Source organism: Ischnura elegans, chromosome 11 (assembly GCF_921293095.1).
Source record: "Ischnura elegans chromosome 11, ioIscEleg1.1, whole genome shotgun sequence".
Lineage (NCBI taxonomy): Eukaryota > Metazoa > Arthropoda > Insecta > Odonata > Coenagrionidae > Ischnura > Ischnura elegans.
Window position 1 is genome coordinate 46,245,233 of NC_060256.1, and position 19,332 is coordinate 46,264,564.

Consider the following 19,332-nt stretch of genomic DNA (forward strand, 5'->3'; position numbering starts at 1 on the left):
GACTGCCGCCCTAATAAGCTTGGTCCATGCTCTAGTTGTTATCGCAATATTTACGTGTAAATATATTTCCGTTAGTCATCACGAATTTTCTTTTCTTGCACCTCTTTGTCTAGACTATTGTCCTGATAAATTTGTGCATTTTCCTTTGCTGTAGTTGCTATGGTAATATTTACGTGTAATGTAAATTTCCGCTTCGAATTACGGTGTGATCCCATCACCCAGTGTCGTTTTCCTCTGGATGCGTGCGGAGCGTGAAAAAATAATAATGCCGTGGCTTGTTACAGCTTCCCTTTCGAGTGTTATCCCGTCGCACGACGCTGCAAAAAGTTAATTAAAGCCTCACTGCGGTGGATTCCCTGGCGTGCAGATGAAGGCTGAGAATTATGGCCACTTTTGCCACCAGATGGCGTTGCCAAAAAAAAAGAAAAGATGATGATGATAAAAGGACCTTTCACTTTTGCACAGTATAGCTCGTATCCTTGCGGGAAGGGTGGCGGAAAGTCATTGGTACAGCCCTTCCATCCAAAGACCCCTCATGGTATCCTTACATCTCATTTTAGGAAAAGTCGTGATTTTTTGGAGGCAGATGCAGTGGCGCGCGTATTGTTTTGGGGGTTAGTAATGGTACTATTTGATTAACCAACATAATACAGAACTGTATTGAGTTCCACCTATCATTTATAAAGTCCTTCATGTTCTGGGAAAGAAATAAATAACATTTTTATAGGGAATTTTCGCGTATTGCTTTTTGGGTTAGGGATAATACTCTTCCCATTTACCAACAGAATACACTACTATGTTGATCTTTATCTAACATTTATTAAGTCCTTTATGCTCGGGAAAAAAGGGAATAAAATTTTTACAAGGAATTTGGCTTTATATTTAAATTGAAATAATACACTTCATAGCACGAATAAAATAATTTTTTTTCATAAAATAAACTTATTCGCTTCATTCTCCCTCTGCAATCATTTGAGAGAAAAAAAGTATTCCTATACCAATAGATTCGGAAAATATTTTTCTAAATTTATCGATTATATCGGGCCTATAGATATGAAAACGAAAGGAAAAAATAAATTTACTAATAAAAATAGCAAAATACAAAGATTGAAACAGTTTAACAGCATGAATTTAGATTTCCACGGTGGATAAAACATGCTATCTCGCATGTGCCACGCTTACAGAGCCGTGGGAAGATTAAATTAAGAAAAAGCGAGAGAAAATAAAAATACACAAAGATTGTAACAGTATAATAGAATGGATTTAGCTTTCCACGCTGGATAAAACACATTATCTCGCAGGTGACACACTTACAGAGCCGTGAGAATATTAAGCTAAGAAAAAGCGTGTAAAAACAGATATATGCACCTAGATTGTAGTAACAGTATAACGGTATGGATTTAATAAACTTCTCTACGGTTTGCGGGCGGGTAAGAAAATCTAAGGCAGCCGACGTTTTGAATTCCGTCTCGTCACCCATTCTCAAGTATTCTTGACTACTACTTGAGACTGTTACAACTTCTGCTACTACTACTACTACTGAAGACTACTTGGGAATGGGTAACGAGACGGAACCTGAAACGTCGGCCGCCTAACATTTTCTTAACCCGAGAGAAATTTATTCATTCTATTCGACGGGATTCGCATCCATTCGGGTACCGGATCTATATCCACACTGTCAAAGTGTTAAAATCCTTACATTTCTCCACTTTTTATCAGTAAATATATTATTTCCTTTAATTTTCATAATTATAGGTCCGATTGAAACAATAAATTTAGAGAAATATTTTGCCGAATCGATAAGTACAGGAATACGTTTCTCTCCCGAACAATTGCGTAGCCGCTATAAAACGAATAAGTTTAGTTTATGAAAAAAAGGCTAATTTCATTCATGCTTTGAAGTGTTTTATACTAAATCAAACATTAGGATACAAGTGTTAAATAGAGCACTATGGATTATGCTTTCCACGGTAGCTAAAACACCATCTCGCAGGTACCACGATTACAGAGCTGTGTGGAGATGAATGACCGGACGGCCCCTTTTGATTATGTACCACGCATAACGAATCAACCGCTGAGCGTCACGCCGCTCTGCGAGACCATATAGCACATCGAATATTTATGCAGAGCAGAAAGGGGCAGAAAGTGCGCTCCATCGACCCCGCAACTCAATTTCCGATTCGTCATTCGGGCACATCCTCTTTAAATTGCAGCGGCTAAACGCCGGCACTCGAAAAACATTCCGCCGACGGAGGGCAGATTATGGGCGGGAGGAAATCGAGCACGCCGCTATTGTGCCGAGTACGTAAGTCCCCGTAACGAGGACAAGAAATATAAAAAGGAATAGACGCGAAATCTACAGAGCATCGCGATTGCGGAAGGAACGATCGCCGAAAAATGAATGTATGACCTTACCCGTGCTGGACTAGCGGGTAGAGAGTTTGGCCACCATCCGAATGGACCGCTATATAGAAGGACGCGTCACCGCCGCTCAAAGATTTGTATTTTGTATTTCATCATAATATTAATAATGATTACACCTTAATAAATGCACAATTTCAGGCTGTGCAATTTCAACAAATATTAAAGAGGGAGTATAGGTGCATACAGATGATACCCTGTATTGAGGTTAAATCATCTAATATTATTTCGCAGCGGCTAGTAAATATTATTTTCTTTCACCCAATGAAGAATGTTCGTTTTCTATTTTCACTTTAGTGCACTAAAAAAAACTAATATACGTAACCAACGGCAGTGAAAAGCATCAGCACAAATACAAACATCACACAATAATATTCTTAGTAGTTTCTACACCTATACAGTCTCCCAAGACATTAACCATTGTTTTTATTTGAGGAGAAATGGATCCCTGGTAATGACTTATTGATTTTCCACGCAGATTTTATTTTACTCCACCGGTTTCGATATTCTTTGTGTCATCCTCCGGTGTTATGCCATTGAGAAACCATATACCCCTTAAATAAACGCGTTGTGTCAAAAATTACTAAGTCGTTATTACTCCCACATATAGACACTTAATATGCTGTCATTCATGGATAAAATAGGTCTGAGAATCCTTTGAGCACCCATTCAAAAATTCTCGAAATGCGAGGTGACCCAAGGGAAGGAACTAGTCTCCCCCTAACCAGAATGCATGATAGCTTAGTCTGGGTTGAGTTCTATACTCACCTATTCACGCCAACATTCCGGTTAAATGACTGAGTGAGCGATATAGAAAACCCTAACCAACATTTACCAGTATCGTGCGAAAGTTCCACAGAGAAAAAAATCATTCGCCTTGACCGGGATTCGAACCCGGATCCCCCGATTTCGGGTGACTCCCGTAAAAGTTATCACCGCGGGTATACTTTAAATTTACCAGTATCTTAAATATGAAAATTTTATCTCACTATTTTCCATTATTCTACACTGCATTAAAAATTAAAATCACTAAGAGATTTTAAGAAAACGTATTTGCAAGCATTCCCATTAAAACAATTTCTAGTTCTCACAATAATACTTAAATTTGGGGTTTTGATGCCATAGCACCATAGCATCGGCTTTTTATGAATTGCGCAGAAATCTTGAGCGCTAAATATGGGTTGAGTTCTACCCTCACCTATCTATACCAACCTACGAGTTCAATCACAGAATATGGAAAACCCTAAAAAAACGTTTAACTGTAACTTAAATATGAAAATTTTACCTCACTAACGCCACATATTTAGGACATACCCTGTAGGTTATCCTGAAATTTTCAAATGATAGAAAACGTTTTAAATGAGAAGTATGTCATGAAAAAAGGTAGGTCGAGCGGGAATTATTCGTTCACTTTACTTCACGGTTATACTTGGAATACGATAGCTGGAGGAGGCGACCAAAAGGTCAAATCATTTGAGTCTCGAGGTAAGCGTAGGACGGAAAGTAAAAAAAAAAAACTAAGAAAACTTATGAATGATTTAACAGTTTCCCGGCGAATAGAACGAATTAACTTCTCTCGGGTTAGCGCGCGGTCAAGACAATCTAAGCCTGCCTTAAATTTTCTAACCCGCACGCAAACCCGAAATAAGTTTATTCATTCTAAAGGCCTGATTACAAGGTGCATTAACACGTACGAGTTAATGTACGTTTCCATGAAAGATTTTGGTGGACCGGAATGGAACATGTAGGCCTACGATTTCAGGAGCCAAATTAGGACAGGTTCTATTTTCTGTCCACACGTTCATGCATTTGTACATTTTTGGCTGGTTACCCGCTGGATTTTCGTGTTCATTCACGTGTTTATACATTAGGAAATTAAATTATACGATTTAATGTATAAATGCATGAACGCAAGAATGAACGGAAAATTCCCTGTGTAAACACCCCAAAATATACATATATGCATGAACAAAAAATAGAAACAGTTCTAATTTGGTTCATGTTTTCGTACATGTTCCGGTCCACCAAAAACATAATGAAAACGTGCATCAACTCTTGCGCGTTAATGTACCGTGTACCGTACTCGCGTGCCTTAAGAAATCTTTTCCTCTGCAATATCATTTAGTCCGGTTCAAATTTCTGTATTGATGCCCATTCTTGGGCTGTAAAAATTCAACGCAGGAAATATCCCACGGGTCAAAGGGAATGGAGAGAATGAAAACAATGGCCTAAGTGCCCTACTCATGGTCCGCCTCGCCTCTTTCTGAGGTGCAGTGCGCGCGCGTCTGTGAAAAAAAAATTCCCATCGATGAAGCGGAAGCCCTTCAAAAAAAAAAAAAAAAAAAAAAAAAAAAAACAGAAGAGAAACGCTTTTTTTTCAAAAAGGTCCCTGCGCTCGTTACTCGACTGGGCTTCGGCGGTCGATGCTTGACGCGGTTTCTTCATTTTTAAATTCTTTCGTCTTTTTTTTTTTTTTACTTCCCCCTCCGCCGTGAGAGCTCGCAGGGAGTCATCGTCCTTTTTTCTTTTAGCGAAACGGTGTCCGTGCCTCGCGCCTCTGACGTCGAAAACCGTTCGGGGCCGCGAAAAGCTTTAAAAAGTTAATGAAAAGCAGCGTGCGCAACTCTCTGTCTCTCGCCGTGAATCCATTTAAGGGCTTTGAGACTGGACGAGTGGGTCTTTGCTGCATCAATGGAGTTTCGGGAGTGGGAGAAAAAGCAAATATGAGGCGAGTTATTGTTTACCTCATGACTTCAACGGTATGAATAAAATCATCGATAACACTGGACGGCATGAAAATCGGCCCTGATACCATTCCTACTGATTCTTGCGTAAAATGACCTCCAGAATCCGAATATGACCTCCGTTTTTCCCCCATGACCCACCATTTTCGGGGGAGCCCCCTCCAATTTTTTAAACCACTTTTCGATAATTTGGAGGGACGACAAGGATTATTTTCGCATTTACATTTCTCCTAAGGGATTAGAGAGGTAAAAATGTCAAAAATATGAACATTTATGCTAAGGGGGTAGATTTGGTAGAATTAGTCTACGTAAATTGTTAACAAACGGTTTCAAAATTATTAATTTTGCCTTTTTTTCGCAATTTTGTTAATCTATTTTCCTCATATTTCAGCTTCTATTCCATCTTTCCTTTCCCCAAACGATTCCCAGAATGATTTAAACATGTATCAAAAACATATAGCAGCAATAATAAAAATATGTATGAACAATGTATAATAACAATAATTAAAATATGTAGCAACAGCTCAGAAGATCCGCTACCAAGCTGGCGCTCTCAATACCTCGCGCACATCAATGAAGGGTAAAATCATATGCAAAGAACGAAATAAGTGCATGAGTTAAGTACTTTCCGTTGGCATTTGGTTTCCATTTATACCCTGAGATAGAAGTTTATAGTGCCCAAAGCCAGCAGTACTCAGCCAACACGTCCGCATTCCACCTCCCTGAAAATCTTCTCTCAAATTTGCTAATGTTTTGATGCAACCGCTCCCCATGTTCATCTGAAACTACTCTTCAATTTTTTGGGAAAAAGTCCTGGGATGTAAGGAACCATCAGGAATGGTATAGGGGCACAAGAAAAAAATATTTTTTACCGTCCAGTGTAAGTAATGAATAAGTTAATTTAAGGAAACTGAAAAAAAATCGAAGACCATTCTATTAACCCACTTCCGCCCACCGTAGCCATAGGGCTACATCCTACTATTCTGAGCATATGAAGCACTCCTTTTCACTGTCGAATTGTCATAAATATGTTGTTGAATCTTGTAAAAACTGAATCCGCTAATTAGTTTATTTTTGAAGCCGGTCGAAATAAGCCCATTAACGGAAAGAGACGGTACGAAACGGAAATTCAATATGGAGATATGCTATTAATGAGCCAGCTGAAATTAATTAGCCATAATATATGTATAAGCATAGAACTACGTAAACAGTGACTGAATTTGGCAGTGGTATATGTCAAACCTACTTGGCGAATGGCGGTGAAGTGACAGTGGCATATTCTCACGAAGACAAAATCCATCCATATTTTCTTTTTCATCCACTTAAAAGAGGATACTGCAGCAAAGCCACATTATCTAATGTCTGCAAGAGATGTGAGGTAATTGGCTGGAATTGAGTTAAGCGCAAAAGAGGCTGCACCAGTAGGTACACAACATTATCTCAAAAATCAAAACGGCGAGCGGAAACAATTTTTAAAACGTGCTGTTTTCGTTAGAAGATTGAGATTCTGGGTAATAAACTAGGCCTCTGGTGGGATTCATTTGGCAGACATCAGCATTGGAAGCTAGTAAGTCTACTACCGAGTCTATCTGTTTTTTTCATGGTCGTCCACACTTCCAAATCCTCCTTCGAACATTCAGACAGTTTCCTCAACTGTTGCTATCCATACCATGTATTTGCTGAGTGCATACTCTTTTTTTAATACCTCGAAATTAGGGATTTTTTCGCTTGCTGCTTATTCTGAAAGTTTGACGAGTTGTTCAACAAAAATGGCCCACTAAAAGTAAGCTCGTTCTTAGAAACTTTTATTGCTCAAAAAAATCTTTATTCTTCAAGTATAGCAGAAACAGTTTTTAGCTGAACAATGCGCTGAAGGATTTCGGAAAAAATCTCAATGAGATTATTAGCTAGCACTGGCTAGCCCTTGGAGATAAATAAACATCAAACAAACAGGAAAATAAGTCAATTTTAATGCATATTTGAATAGAAATTCAATTACAAAGTAATTGTGGCGAATTTATACTCTCGCTTTGCCTTATCCGAAAGCTGTTCATCTCGGAAATAACAAGAATTTAATTTCAAATTAAAATGCCTCGGAGAAGAATGTTTTGTATTATATTAGGTATGTCACAAATGCAGTACTTTGAACTTAACAGTCACCACCATTCACAACTAATAGAGACAGATAAAACCAATAAAGAGCCATGTCCATGGGTCTATATCCTTTTAAGCAAAATTGATGCGGCAAATCAATGAATTCAGGCAGACCTTCGCAGGGTTCAATTTATTTTTAAAAAACTAGTTGTGAAGTCGTGAATTTGATAAACCATTGAAATGGAATTTTATGAACAATTACAGTACAATTAAAGAGAATATTTACTTTTATGCTTCGAAAATCACTAACGCTACCTATTCTGAAGCTTCCAAAAAATCTTCCACTGTAATATCCAAGTTTTTTAATCAATTAAAATTCCTCACGGCAAATGCCCTGGCGCTTGTGAAGGGAGTTTTCCACCAGAATACATCGACGCCCTTAGCAAGATTTATCCTCCGAATTGTATGCACTGTCATCACGAAAACATTTCCTACCACGAAAGCCTTAAACGCACACTGAGAGAACTTTTCCTGTCCAGATTAATTACCTGAAGTGCTGAGGGTGAACGTTGAGGAAACGTTCCAATACAACATCTGAAAAATGATATTTCAACAGAAATTACGCATATAAATGCCACTTAAGGTTACAGAGAATTTTCGGGTACTTGGCGAGCAAAAAAACACCTAAACTCCAGAGTGAAAGGAGCGTTAACACACATTGGAGGATTGAACCGGGTGGAGCGAGTCATTTCAGGCATTTAGTCAAAGGAAAATGTGTTCATCATTGAGTTGGTTTGGGGCCTCCGCAATTCAAAACAATCTCATTTTGCATACGTTATTAAAAATATGCTTTTTCGACCAGACGACATCCTCTACGGTTTTACCAACATCCTGATACCAACAAAAGCGCGTCGTACAGCGATCGTCATTACATGGTATTGTACACGTATTTCTGCATAGTTGAGGCCCCATTTCATCCCATAGAAGGTTGATTTTTGTTGCCAATTCAGCCGCATTTTAATCGGTTTTCAAAAATGTCCACAGCGCGGTGATGAGAGCACTGCGATCAATTTTTTTCAATATTATACAGGGTAATATTTATAATTACGAGGAATAGCATTGAAATGTTATGAATTTGATATATAACTTCATCATGTGTGTAAATTTCGGTTAATACCCGTAATTGCACCTTATTTCATAGTGAAACTCGGATAAATTTGTCCGTCAGCGACACGTGCGGCGACTTTTGGAAACCCATTTAAATGCGAGGTGGGTGACAACACATTTAGAGGCTGACTTGAGGATCCTCTTTTGTAATATCCGTGAAGTATATCATAAAATAGGAATCACCAGCTGATCTGTTGTCAACCTACATGATTTCACTGGTTTCATTTAAGTCGCCACTCGCGTCTCTGACGGTCATAGCAATGCGAATTTGACGGAGAAAGAAGCTATTACTCTCTTTCCCTTGTTGAGGGTGCGATGCCTCCACAGACCTCCCCGGAAAAGGCCTTCCGTCTTTTTTGGTCACTCCGCCAGTTCTTATAGTTTTTGTTTGCCGTTTGCTTCTTTAGGATTGTTTTTTTTTTCGGTGATATCTACCTCTAGTCTATTCGGTAATTGAACTCAAGGAATACCAAACTTTTTATGGCAGACGTTCTTAGCTTCCACGTTTCCGACAAAGTTCTTGGCTTCCAGGATTTTCTGACTTTTAAAAGGTGTGGAATAATGGCTGCCACAAAGACTAGTGCCAATAACAAGCTTCTCCGCGATGTTCAAACTCCTTACTACCATCGAGTTATTGACGCCCAAATGTCACCAAAAAGTGGAGGCATTTGGTAACACTGTAACAATTAGAAAATTTAGTGCTTTAACAATTTTTCCAGACGATTTTGTAGGGGGTCGAATTTTTGTCTTTTTACCATATCTCGCTTCGTTTGGCAGGCGAGGACTTTACTCCTCCCCCCGCCATTTAGACCGACAGCGAATCGGCTTTCATAAAACGGTTGCGACAGCAAAAATCAACCTTCCACGGGACGGACTAGTGATTTCTCTATGCAGCCACATACGTCACTGTAACAGTTTCACGACCAGGGTTGATAAAAATCATGATTTTTTTCAAAAAAATAATTTTTGTTGATTTTTTTTATTTAAATCAGATTTTATTGATTTAAATCGGATTTTATTGATTTAAATGAGATTTTTATGATTCTCCATTCATCAAAAATTCAGTTATTTGCAAAACTAACAATTTGGGCAGCATATTGGAGAATGATCGTTTGCAGAAACAACAAGAGGCAACATACTCTAAACTCAATACAACATTTAGTCAATCAGGGGAGAGAACTATGGAAATGCCAATGGTATCAAATTAAAAATTACACCAGCATAATATAAAATTGCCATTGGAAGTATCAAATGTGCTATACATATTATGCGATTCTAAAGCATATGAAGTTTAGAAAAATTCTGTAATTGCAACTTTGTATGGTGCCTACGCTTAGAAGTTGAATCAGAAAACAATTTTTTTCAACGGATACACTAGTATTCTAACCAAAGCCATTTTTTAAATTTTCATGTTACATGCATTCCTACAGTATCATTTCTATTTAAGAGCCACCATTGTGCTGATAACTGTCGATTCATTGTACTCATTAAGAAATCAAAATCAAAATTATACACTTACAGCTTCCTTTTCTTGACTCTTTAAAAATCAAACATATAGATCACATTATGATTTAAATCACCTGATGTTTTAAAATAAAAATCAAGTGATTTAAATCGTGATTTAAATCATGATTTAAATCAAAGTGATATAAATCAATCAACCCTGTTCACGACGCGTTTCTAACAAAAAAAAATCGATAACTCTAGGAGGTGGAAAATCGGAGAAAAGTGACGTGATCGCAGGAGATTTGGAAAAGACCAAATTGTATGCCTGTTTCGGCGTTATAGAGCTGGTCGGCTGCATTGAGCTTGAGTAAGACCACTCTCCGTGACTCATTTTTTTCCCTTCTGAGCGGCTTCCCTCGCACTAGACCATCTCTGACGCAGTTCCCCCCTCGTTAAAATACGTCGGCAAACATGAATGGGGGATCCACACGTAATAGAGCCCAAGGAGGATAATCGCTCCCTGCTGACGCAAAAGGAACGTGACTGTCGCTGGCGCTGATTGACGCGGGTGTGAAGAGAACCACCAGGGACAAAAGTGATGCGAAAACCGCAAGTTTACCTCGGCTAAAAATACGACTCACAAATGGAAACGCAGGATCAACGTCGCATTATGCTGCCCCAAAAAATTGTTTTGAAAATTTAAAGCGCGCGGATTAAATTTTTAGCGTAGTTTCGTCGGTTAAAAAAACTAAAGAAAAATCATCTTGATCGCCTAATATTAGGGCCAGACGAAGAATTTTAATTGACGGAGATTGTACTTGACAGAAAATTTCCTGATGAACATTTAGAGTTTTTGGGGTTTCTATGAGGACAATGCAATTATAACTAGCAAAAACAATCCTCAGAATGATGGCATACGAGTGTGCACGGGCGAGTAATTGCAAAAAATTATCAACGGTGTACTCAGCGTATTTCAATTCGCATACTAAGCATTGTTTACTATTCTGAGGTACCTTCATCAATGATGGTCTTATAGTATACAGCAATTGAAAAAGTCGAATTCTGTCCAAGACTTTTAGTGGCACTACTCAGATGTCTGAGAAACTTTTTTGAGTGATGGTGCCGTATTGTTATAAGAGATTTTAGGAATTGTGTGGGAGGGTATTACTATAATTGTTGTTGTAATAATTAAATCGTTACAACTAGACTACTAGCCTGGTGGTAACATGAAAATCCGAGTAAATCAACTGACAACATTATAACAACGTACGTAAAACGTACTTCCTTAACCTATTTAAAAAATACATTTACTATTTAAGGGAGAGCTCATATATTTTTCCTGGAAGGTCGTTCCAGTCCCGTATGATCCTGTTCATGATAGAGAACTGCTTTACTTCTATCCTTTGTGATCGGCGTATTATCTAGAACTGGTGATTATCTTTTAACACAAAGTTTGTTTTTCTTATGTCCTTTCCAAATGTATCCCGTGCTTTTTCCTCACTCACGACCAGAACTAGAAGGACATACAACTAGAAATATATTGCATTTGACGAAAATAATTCAAAATAAAGATCGAGGGAAACCTTTTCTTGAAAGATCTACAGCACGCGATTGGCTAGGGAATTGCGTATAGATTTGTTTCTTTGCGCACTACGTGTAATTAGGATAACAGAAATACAGAGTCAGATTTAGCACAGAAAATGAATGCACTGATGGATTTCTGCACAATATTAAGGTCAAGAAGCGCCAAAAACAAGAGCGACTTCAGTGTTTTCTTTCGTTTTCAGCGTGAAAGACCGTCGCAATCGTTGCAAGGCATAATTTAATAATCGTCGCAAGGCATAATTTTTGGATAATATGACAGAGGACTTAATTCAGAAAAATCCCTCCCTGAACTCTTTTTACCAGATTCTTCATGAAATGAAATGTCGAGACGAATAAATAACGAATTCCGCGGAAAATATTAATTTTGCCACAAAAACTTTGTAACGGCAGCAGTGATTGATATGCATTAAAGTGAGTAGGCAAAATATTTTATTGCCATTTTGTGGCATTGAAAAAAATAAGTCACTAGGATAAGCTCGAACTTCCGCGCCTACTTATATTTTGATATACCACTGCACCATATACTGTAAACTCTCCCATCCCAGTACTCTAAATATTTCTGTAACGCTCTTTCTTTTTTCAGTAGTTTGTCAGAAGTGGGATAGGTATTGAGAAAATTGGCCTGAGGCCCTGACTGCGCGTTTCGTCAAAAACTGCTGCGGGCGTACAGACAGTATTACCTAGATGTTAAGCGAATTAGCCTGGGAGCCGGTGGAGACTCGGAGGCTGCGCGCTTGGCTTTGCTTGAACAATTGAGAATGGATATCTTTAAGAGCGACACGGAGAACATGATATTAAAGCCACACTATATTTGCAGGTCCGATAGAAGCGATAAATTAAGAGAGATTTTTTCCGAACGGATAGATATGGGAATTCGTTTTTCCCCCCGAACCATAAAGGACTTTTAAGGCCGTTTTACTCGGGGCACGGAATTGTGCAGGTGGGAGCTGCATTAATTTCTAAAATGGCGTGGAATTGCGCGAATTCATGAACGAAATTAGAACGGGCTATTTTGCCGTCTCGCATCCACGCATTCTCGCATGTGTTCTAGCAATTCACCGCTTTACACGACGCAATTTTGATTGCGCCTTCGCACGTACGTCAGATTGCGCAATTCCGTGTACCGTGTAAAACGGCCTTAATAAACGCTCTTCCCAACTTCGTTAGAGCACTTCATTTTTATGTGGAAACGGCTGGTGTCCTAACACCCCCTGCCACACGCCTTTTATGGGGCTTGCGGGATATTACATAGATGTAGATGATATACGATAGATAACTCACCCCGCTGGTGTCCTCGCCGGAGATGGAAACGCGCTGAAAGTGTGGCACGAAATCGTGCTCGTCGAGGGCATAGGGGGAGCCGCACACCTCGCCGTCGATGCCGCCTCCGGCCTCCGCGGCCGTGCCTACCGACCCAGGGCCTCCCCCGCCCCCCACCACCGACGGCTCGTAGTGGCTGCGACGCTCCTCCAAATCCTTGGCCACCCTAGAAAACAAAAGAATACGTCATGATCACAGTTCAGGATGCGGTTTTGAACATGGTTCAAATGAAAAAATGCTGCAAACTGGTGGTTTCTGGTTAGGGGAATCTGCTGAACATTTTGAATGAATAACTTAAACTTTGCTGAACATAAAGTTAGTTCTACGGCCTTGAATAGAAATTGTCAGATGAAGTGCACCAAAAGCCTCAACGTATTACATGTGGTGCGGAATGCGTTAAGGATTTTGGAGCACTTCATCTTACAATTTTTAAACTTTTTTTCCGTTATTATTAAATCACGACTATAGTTTCGCACCAGAAGATGACGTTAACCGCCTAAATCATAGTCAGACTTCAATTATTTCTTAAAAAAAAAAGTATAAGTTATTCATTCAAAATGCTGACAAATGTTGAAAAAGTCGAATTTTGTCCAAGGCATCAACGCGATCGATCAATTTGCTGGGAAATTTTTTTGGAGAGACGGTGCGGTATGTTTATAAGACGTTTTTTTAATTGGGTGGTGTGATATTATTATTAATATTATTAAAATATTATAAGTAGGCCATTAGTGTGGTGGTAACTTGAACTTACGTAACTATATCACAAGAAGATTATGAACATAAATTTAAAGGAGAATGATATTAAATTGTATTAATTTCAGCAACCTTATTCAGTAAGACTTTCAAATGCGGCGGCAGCATGAGCAAGTGATATCTCATCTAAACGATAATAGCTTTCATTTACCTTTTTTCATATTGCTCTTTATTCTAGGAATTTCCAAATTAAAATTTAATGTGGAATATATTGGTTGAGAAATACCAGTGGATGGATCAATTCAAAATATGATTTGCGTGGATATTTTACGTTGTAATCGCCGTATTTGGCTCAAATTTTTTCTACCCACATGCTCAATTGTGTTATTTATGAATTCCCTAGGTGGCAGAAAAACGTCGCTATAACAATTCATGGGTAGAGCAAAGATTTATGAAGAAATGTTTGTGGGAAAAGGGTTCATTCTAAGTAAAAAATATTACGAGTGAGGATAGGAAACTTCTACACGAGATACGGAGGAGGCAGAGGGAGTTGATGGTGCGGGCACTAACCCGGGAATGAATGCATGAATGGAAAATTAACTAACCTAGGGCTCTTAAAACATTCATTTTTTGAGCAACATAAATAGAAAAATCCACAATTTGGAAGAAAATTAGTGAAAATTAAATGTAAATCAATACGATTTTCACAATTAAAATGCTGAATGCTAAGTATTTTGAAAATAATTTTAAAAAATTCATGTCTACTTTTTTCAAAGTTAACAATAGAAGAACTTCACTAAAATACTGTTACTAAATGTGTATAAAATCCCATTCCCGGGAGGGAATGCTAGAAACCGGTGTTAAAGGGAAGAATACAACCAGGGAAAATGAGAGGAGAAATTCGTAGATACAATCTTAGCGACTAGTCCTTGCCGAAAATTCATGAGCGAAATAGGACGAAAGAAAACTATTAGTGTTTCCGTGGAAATGTACTTGGGAATGATAAAAGCGAGAAAGGAGTTTATCCCTCCTCTGCGTAAAGGATTTACATTAAATATTCCGAAGAAATTAGCCATTTTTGATGAGGCTCGCTAAATCATACAAGCCTTATTTTGTAGGGCACAAAGAGAAATCCCAAGCTGACACATAAATAATTAGGCAGATCAATCAAAAAGGTACGTAAAAATTACCCTCCTTTCGAGATCAAATGTGGTTGGAGGCTTCTGGAGATAGCCGTATATTAGGGTTCATCATCTTCATTGATGCATAATGATGAGGGGACTGGATTGAGGTTAATCTCTGAAAGTGCCTCTCACTAACTCCTTTTCCTTCCCTACCATTATTTTTCTGTTCCCAAAGAATGCTTCTTAGCAACATTTAATCAGTTTTAGCATTCAAGCAAATCGTAATAAATCGGTACCAAAAATAGTACAATGCAATAATTTATTTCCTATATTTCATGATGAGCACGGAATCATTATTTACGGATTAGTTTACAAGTGCCTCACAGTAACTGTGTCCCCTCCTCTTAAATTATTACTTATTTCATCAAAGGTTGATTAACAAGGGCATTTAATCGACTGCATTAATCCAGCAAATCATCATTAACGGCAAATACTACATTTATGCAACTAATTAAATATTTATCATTTTATAATACAAATGATTCTTCGGATTGATGTGTCTGCAAGAAACTGCTTCTTCACGTCTTACATTGTTATTTCGTACCCAAAGAATGCCTTGTAAGGACACGGATGCAGGGGCCATGCATGTACAATGTTTCGATATGGAGAATAAACCGCTGCTACTAAGCCCGTTTTGGTAAAAAAACAGTGATAAAGATAACATTCGAGGTTATATTGACGAAGTGTAAAGTTTATCTAAAGAATTTTATGCTTTTACGACGAGTGAGAATGATCAACACAAATTGATAGTACGTAACCCGCGTGCCACCCATTTTGTCTGACTGGGGTGGCGCGCGCTCACTCTCGGTGCGATATCTCGTGAACCAAAGTGCAGAAATGAAATAAATTTGAGTTGATACTCTGCAAATGTCTAACGAGTTGTTGAAGACAAAAAAGTGATTGAATAATCCGAGAGTGACAACTCATGTCCGAAAAACACCCAAAATACCAAAATTTCAAATCTTTAAGTGCGATGCGGCACGTTTTCCCGGTATCCGATTGACCAGGTGATAACAAGATCCACTAAAAAGCCCCATGAAAGCCAAGGCCCTGCCAAGGAACCTAAGCAAAGAAGTCTGGAGGTTGTCTCCAGGGTCTTATACAGCTGCTCCTCGAAATGTCTGGTCTCATTCTAGTATTTCCCGAATACTGAGGAGGACTTTCGATATAGCCATCAAAATCGAAGGGATAATTAATTCAAGATCATTACTGAGTTTTACGTCAAAAGATGACAAGACACAATGAATTGCCGTGGGAACTAGCCTACTTCCATATTCTTGCGCAGTATTCGTCGATTGTGATATTGGCGTGACGCCCATCCTTTTGAATACCCGGCCTGTTCATCATGAATACTTTTCTTCCGAGACGCAGACTACGAGGGAATAATTCATCAAGTCTTTACCTTCGATTGTTCTGAATAGTTCCGCTCGTAATACGAAATAACCAGTTCCATTCGACGCAAGGGTAGAAAATGATAATTCAAGCAAAAAGAAGCCATTTACGAAGCCTTGCACAATTCCAGGGTTTGGTAGACCTCACGCGAGCCTCCATCATGTGATTGTTATGACGCGATTTGCGACTACGAAAATAACTTTTAGTTACCATTCAATCACACAGAAATTTTCGCTGCCATGAGATGGAATTCCCTTCAATAGAAACCAATGTTTCATTTGAAATCTGAAGGAGCTATGGCATGGGCGGATCCAGGATTTCTTTCTGGGAGGGGCACAAGCAAGGCCGTATCCAGGATTTTGTTCAGGGGGGGGCACAAGGATACCTTGTTATACAAAACGAACGAAATTATAATGGGGCCGTATTAAAAATCTATCATATTTTTAAGGGTCTGGGGGGGGCACGTGCCCCCGTGCCCCCCCCCTGGATCCGCCTATGAGCTATGGTATGGCTCCTGAAGTAACAAAGACCTCATTTTATACAATGTGCGACGGACGAGCCTGTATTCAATTTATCCAGGTCCGGCCCTGATATTCATTGCATGGATATTTTAGCCGTGAGTCAAATTAGCTTATACGCCGCAATTTACAAAAAAATATGTAGGCAAAAAAGTACTATTCGGAGGAAGCTGCAATGAATTTTCACATGCTATTGCCAAAAACCCGCAATACCTCATAATTATAACTGCTTGTATTTTATTTTATTTATTTTTTTTAATTCCCAAAGCAACGAATACAGCTCATATCAGCCTTTTATATCGGGGTATTCAACAAATTAAACTATTGCACGTCCACAAACAGCCATGCTCAGAATAGGGGAAATCTACCCAGGAGGGACTCGAACCCGCAACCTCTTGTCTAACAGGCGAGGACTTTACCCCGCTGCCACCGAGGCCGGAAAATGCTAGCTTGAATATATAAGGCCGGTATAAAATGCTTGCAACCGAAAATACAATAAATAAAAAAGAAAGCGAAGTAAAAAATGACGAAAAAGGAAATCGAAGCGGCTACGAAACAACTCCACTTTCAAGTTCACCTTGTGTGGGGCAGTTTGCTGTAATAGTTCTGAAGCAGATATAGGAGATGACATCAAGTCGATTTAATTTTTTTACAAACACCTCACAGCTGCGAAACTTTTTTCACTAAATTGTAATTTATATATATCAATAAGTTTTATCATTAACAGCCTTCAGCCAAAATAAAAAAAAGATCGGAAAAGAGAAAAAAAGACGTGAAAGATAGAATACCAGAAAGTTTTCCAATCAAACACGAGGTAAGTTTGGGTGTGAAACCATAGGCCTCCGTGACGAAACGTATCAAAGAACCATTTCAGATCGGATTGGTATCGGTACCTCCACTGTACAAACGCTCAACAATTGCCCACCAAATAAAATCCGCTCATCTAGTAGCCCAAAAATACGAATGCGCTCAACTCCAATTATCCAATCTCCGGAGGTGAGCGTTTATGCTCCGGCTACTGCCAGCTGAGCGCATTTGTATTACTGGGCTACTAGATGAGCCGATTTGATTCGGTGAGCGATTGTTGAGCGTTTGTGCGGTGGAGGTATCGGTATGGTTGCAAGAGTACTGGCTTCCCACCCGGGCGGTCCGGGTTCAAATCCCAGTCCGGGACCACCCCAGTCGGTGCGGGTCCTAATCCCGGAGATGACAAATATTTTTAAGGCCGTTTTACACGGGGCACGGAATTTCGCAGGTTAGAGCTGCATTAATTTCTAAAATGGCGTGGAATTGCGCGAATGCATGAACGAAATTAGAACAGGGGCTATTTTGCCGTCTCGCATCCACGCATTCTCGCACGTGTTCTAGCAATTCACCGCTTTACACGACGCAATTTTGATTGCGCCTTCGCACGTACGTCAGATTGCGCAATTCCGTGTACCGTGTAAAACGGCCTTTAGAGGTAGCCCGATCCCTGCTTGAATGCTTTGTGGAAGTGCAGCACTCCGTCCGCCGGATGGGACGTTAAGCCGTGGTCCCCTAGGCGCCTTTCTTTAGGAGTAGGCTAATGCTGACCAACTTAAGGCTGGATAGCGATACTTGGTGGAACTTAGTGACAGGAAACATAATTAAAGATACAATGTTGTAGGTCCATAGAAGTTTAAATAACCGACCCAGGTTTCTACATTATACCTTTGAAAATGACATAGTGTAATGAAGAACCCTGGGTCGGTTATTAGACCTCCTGTGGAACATACAGCTAATTCTGACGCCGGGTTTCTCTCCATCCTTCTCTGCCTCCTTCCCTCATGGCGCAACTGACAGCTGCCGGTCGCCACCTCCTAAAACTACGCCAAAGAACCACACCTGTCTTCTCAGGAAGTGAGTGGTTCATCCTTAATTTACAAAACCCGTTTCGTATTTCACGAGGGAATCCACAGCCAGGGTAGGAGGAGTAGGATTTCCACCATCCCGGCTGCCGCCACGTCCTTGAGCCCTTGATCCAAAATAAGCACGGGGTTGGGGAAAGGATTATAAGATGGGGAGGCGAGCAAGCAAATTCCACGATCGAGCTTTTAAGGCCACCACTTGCCCCAATCGAACGTGATATCCAAATTTAATCCCGAAGTGGGGTTGTATCGCACGATCTGGGACCAGCCCTTCACCCCAACACACTCTCTCTCGCGCGCGCTACGGAAAATCAATCTTTGGATCCCAGGCGAGTGGAAAGCTGGTCGCACGCTGGAAGCAACTTGAGTGTTCACGCGACACGAGCGTCAAAAGGCATCGACAAGACAAGCGGTTTCGAGCGACAGGGGTAGAACCTTAGATCACGTGAACCAGGGTTCTCCAAACTTTTCTTCGGGAGGCCTGAATTAAATACAGTAGAGTCCTGAAAAAGAGGACAAATGTGGACCGCAGGGAGTGCGACTTTGCGAAATGTCCGGATTATCGGAAAAGTAGTAAAAATAATAATCATAAGTACGAGTTTTTTTACGCATTATTACCATATTAATCACTATTTATTGCATAAGAGTACAAAAAAATACAACTTCTACTTTTCAAACACTATTCCGGCCCGGGTGGCGGGGGGGGGGGGGGTGAAGCCCTTGCTTGCCACGCAAGAAGTCGCAGGTTCGAGTCCCTAGGTAGATTGCCCCTGTCCAGGGCATGGATGTTCGTGTACGTTTAAGTTTTAATTTAAAAACCCCAATGTAAAAGGCCAAAGGTGATGTTTTCGGTGGTACA

General features: G+C 39.7%; 1 protein-coding gene across 15 annotated transcripts in view; it reads right to left on the reverse strand.

Annotated features, from left to right (window-relative positions):
• Positions 1–19,332, reverse strand: part of LOC124168485 (AMP deaminase 2) — a 221,771-nt gene that overhangs the window by 44,455 nt on the left and 157,984 nt on the right. For all 15 annotated transcript variants that reach the window (XM_046546776.1, XM_046546782.1, XM_046546786.1 and 12 more), the window contains one exon: positions 12,759–12,963. In XM_046546776.1, the coding sequence (XP_046402732.1) occupies positions 12,759–12,963 (205 nt within the window). The remainder of the gene's footprint in view (positions 1–12,758; positions 12,964–19,332) is intronic.